This window comes from Pteropus alecto, unplaced genomic scaffold, assembly GCF_000325575.1.
Source record: "Pteropus alecto unplaced genomic scaffold, ASM32557v1 scaffold28, whole genome shotgun sequence".
Taxonomy (NCBI): Eukaryota; Metazoa; Chordata; class Mammalia; order Chiroptera; family Pteropodidae; genus Pteropus; species Pteropus alecto.
In genome coordinates, this window is record NW_006441063.1 from 2,869,017 (window position 1) to 2,872,619 (window position 3,603).

General features: G+C 36.1%; 1 protein-coding gene across 1 annotated transcript in view; it reads right to left on the reverse strand.

The window, feature by feature from the left end:
- Positions 1 to 1,074: 1,074 nt before the first annotated feature.
- The window catches only part of TSPAN7 (tetraspanin 7), a 125,497-nt gene continuing 122,968 nt past the window's right edge, over positions 1,075 to 3,603 (reverse strand). The window contains exons 7-8 of the mRNA XM_006918258.2: positions 2,303 to 2,378; positions 1,075 to 2,039 (exon numbers count right to left, since the gene is read on the reverse strand). Coding sequence (XP_006918320.2) covers positions 2,310 to 2,378 — 69 coding nt within the window. The 3' untranslated portion in view covers positions 1,075 to 2,039; positions 2,303 to 2,309. The remainder of the gene's footprint in view (positions 2,040 to 2,302; positions 2,379 to 3,603) is intronic.

Genomic DNA, 3,603 nt, shown 5'->3' on the forward strand with positions numbered 1-3,603 from the left:
TAGCGAAAAATGAAAATTCAAGCTGTACACTTGCATTCTGTGCAATTTACCACATGCAAATGTTATACCTCAAAAAAAAAGGTATTTCAATTTGTGTCTTTTTCATTTCCTTTGAAGGAGGAATGTAAATTATACACAAGTCATTCCAGGTTGAAACATAAATACTTTACATTTTTAAAGTCAAATCAACCTTGGTCCAAATGTTTCTCATTGAAATTATATAATGGTGAGATCTGAATACAGTTTAGAAAGTGTATAGATTTCTTGCTAACCAAAGTATACCAGTATTAGTAGTAGTATTCTAATGAATACATAGTTTCCAAAAGGGTGAACCATGAGTTGGACTATTTAGGATTTTACAGAAAAGCTTCATTTCAATATATAATAAAATAGAAATTTAAAAATGAAACTTCGAAAAGTGTTAAGCTACCTATGTTTCCATAGAAGAGAGCTCCTTAATTCTCTAAAAATGTTGACTTTTTTTTTAACCAGGTTTTTAAAGAATAATTCGTTAAGAAGGGAAAAAAATATATAGATCATGGTAATATCTATTGTACTTATCGATAAAATGCTCTTTAAATCAAGGATTCCATACTTAGTTTGAACCAGGGCATTGGGACCACTAAATGGTATGGTATAATGACATCTCTTCTCTAGATCAAGTATATTCAATCCAGAGAAGAAAGAAGGAAAGAATATATGCTCATTAGAAATGATGAAGGAAAGATGTTCATTTCCTTTTTTTTAAAAAAAAAATGACATCTAAACTTTTAAAAAGTCTGCTGAAATCTTTCTGCCTCTAGCCTGAAGTAACATGAAGGTTCTATTTTTGCAGCCAACAATATATCCTGTTCATGATAAATGATTCGAGTTTCTGAAATTTCCATAAAAATCTCTAACCCTTCAGCTTTTATGGAACCCAAGGCTATTTTGGAGGGGAGAGGTGGGAATGTGTATGGAAGGGTGTGTCAGTCTGTAAGTTGGTCTACCTCCAATCCCTTGTGAAACAGAATGGAATAGAAATATGTGTTTAAAAACTTATGCAATAATCACAAAACAAAAACAGGACACAACTATTTGTAATGACTCTATTTATTAATACATGTATCACAAATGTTCACAATATCAATGCATTCTTGTTGGCATGCTAGACAGAGGCATTATTTTTAAGATCTTTGAAAAATATTTTGACTTCTGTTCTCCCTTCATACTCATTTTTAAATTGATTTGATGACGTCCTCGATGTCTATAATGTCAATGCAAAGAAAAAATACAGAAAGAAGTAAAATAACACAATAGCAATTAATTGGGGAAAACAAAGTAATATTATTTCCTTCATGGGAAGCAACAATACAGTTTTGTAATAGGATTATACAGGTTTCAATTGAGAGGCATAGATGCACTAAACTGGCTATATGTACCCAGGCATATAATAATAATGATCAAAGAGGCCACCTAAAACTCAATTTCCTTCATGCATCACACATGCTTTTTTCTCCTCATGAACAATTACTGATGTACCTCTTTACATGTGCTAGGCAGCCTGGAGAAGGCAGGAAAAGAGCCATAGTAAAAGGAAACCCAAACAGAAGAAGATTAAGTCAAAAGAACAGATAGCTGTTTATCTATATCAAGGGATGTGGCATTTATCAATCATGATGAAGGGCTAATAGGAGCCTCCTACACTACATGCAGGGCCTAGTGGGGCCAGTGATGGTGTGACAACCAGTCACCTACGATGAGCTGCAGTTGGACCAAGTACAGATGGAAGAGCCTCAGGCGGGGTCCACTAGGACTAGATGCAGAGAACCTGGCTACAGTCTGCACAACAGGGCTTCACAAAATGGAACACTACACATGATTTGGGCTGAAAGGTGGGGCAGAGACTGTGTGGGAGTATCAGTTGCACATGGAGTAGGGGATTAGGGAGAGCAGGGCAGGTATAATATATACTGTGCTCTAACATTCTTTGGAAGTCTTTCAAGGATTGCTGCAGTTCTTTTTTAAATCAGGTTTCTTATTCCGTCGTTCTTGAAAGACTAAGAGAGAGATTAAAACATGTGAGTGACCATTAATAAGGACTTAAAATAAGGTAACAACCTGAAAAGAACATTTATACATTTTCCACAATAGCAATGATCACATTTCTTCCCCAGCTCCACAGAAATAGGGTTTTGGCACATGGACAAGGGCCGCTAAGATCAAGTAATTAAGTGGCTGGGCAGTACTCGTTCCCATTTGAAGGGTAGTATGTGTCCCAAAGGAAGAAATTTGAAATTAAACAGTTCCTACCACCACTCACCTTCTCCTTACACCATCTCATACTGGTTGGCCGTGATGAACCGGGACAGACAGCAGGCCAGCAGCATGCCAATCAGCTGTTGCCAGGGGAAAAAATGAGAACAGCAATCTTGAATCACTGAACTACACCCTGCTTTGACTCCCCAAATATAATTAACAACTAGGGTTTTTGTACACAAATAGAAAGGACAGGAGAAAAATATCAATCCTGATTTCAATAGTGTAATCTAAAACTTAGTAAGCCTAACTACCAGTGGAAGACAACTGGAGGTTCTCAAATTGGTCATAAACTTCTAGCTCACTCTGGCCATTTAAAAACAACTTTTAACACATAAGTAGTATTAAAATGTGTTCATATGCTATGAGAATAATGAAAATATTAAGTACCACAGAATTATCAAGATTTTTTTAGATGTAAAAATTCAATCCAAAACATAAGCACATGTATTTGGGAAGATATCCCAACATAGATACTCCAGCCATACTCAGCTGACCAAATAATAGTTCTTTCTTTAAGACAACAAGACACTATTCTTAAGTTTGGCGGTGAAGAAGTAATGGTCACAGCTTGTGAGAGGTTAGGTGGGAGGACAGAGGGTTTTTTTTTTAATTTATTTATTTTATTAAGTTTCAAGTATACAGTACATTGGTTAGACATCTATACAGTTCATAAAATGATCCCCCCAATCACTCCCTCCCTCTCCAGACCCTCCACCTAGGCCAACGTATTAATGCTAACTGCATTCCCTATGCCATGCTCCCCATCCCCATGACCATCCATCAGCTACTAATTTGTACTTCTTTAGCCCTTCACCCCATTCTCCCATTCTCTCAGCCTCCCAAACCCCCCTCCCTCTGTCCGACACCAAATTGTCCACTATATTTGTGAGTCTGTTTTTGATCAGTTTGTTCTTTTTATTCCTTACATTCCATATATAAGTGAAATCATATAGTGTTTATCTTTCTCTGTCTGACTTAAATACCTTCTAGGTCTATCAATGCAATATTTTTTTCTATCTCCTTTCTTTTCATATGTAGGGGTCTTGTTTTCTTACCTTTTCAGCCACTCTATCTTTTTGGTTGAAGCACTTAATTCTTTTCCATTTAAGGTACTTATTGATAGAAATGTAGTTGTTACCATTCTTTATTCCTGTTTTGATACATGTTTTTTCTTCTTAAAGAACTCCCTCCAACATTTCCTGTAATACTAGCTTGGTGCTGACAAATTCCTTTAGCTTATTTTTGTCTGGGAAGCTCTTTATCTGTCCTTCAACTCTAAATGATAGCTTTGCTGGGTAAAGT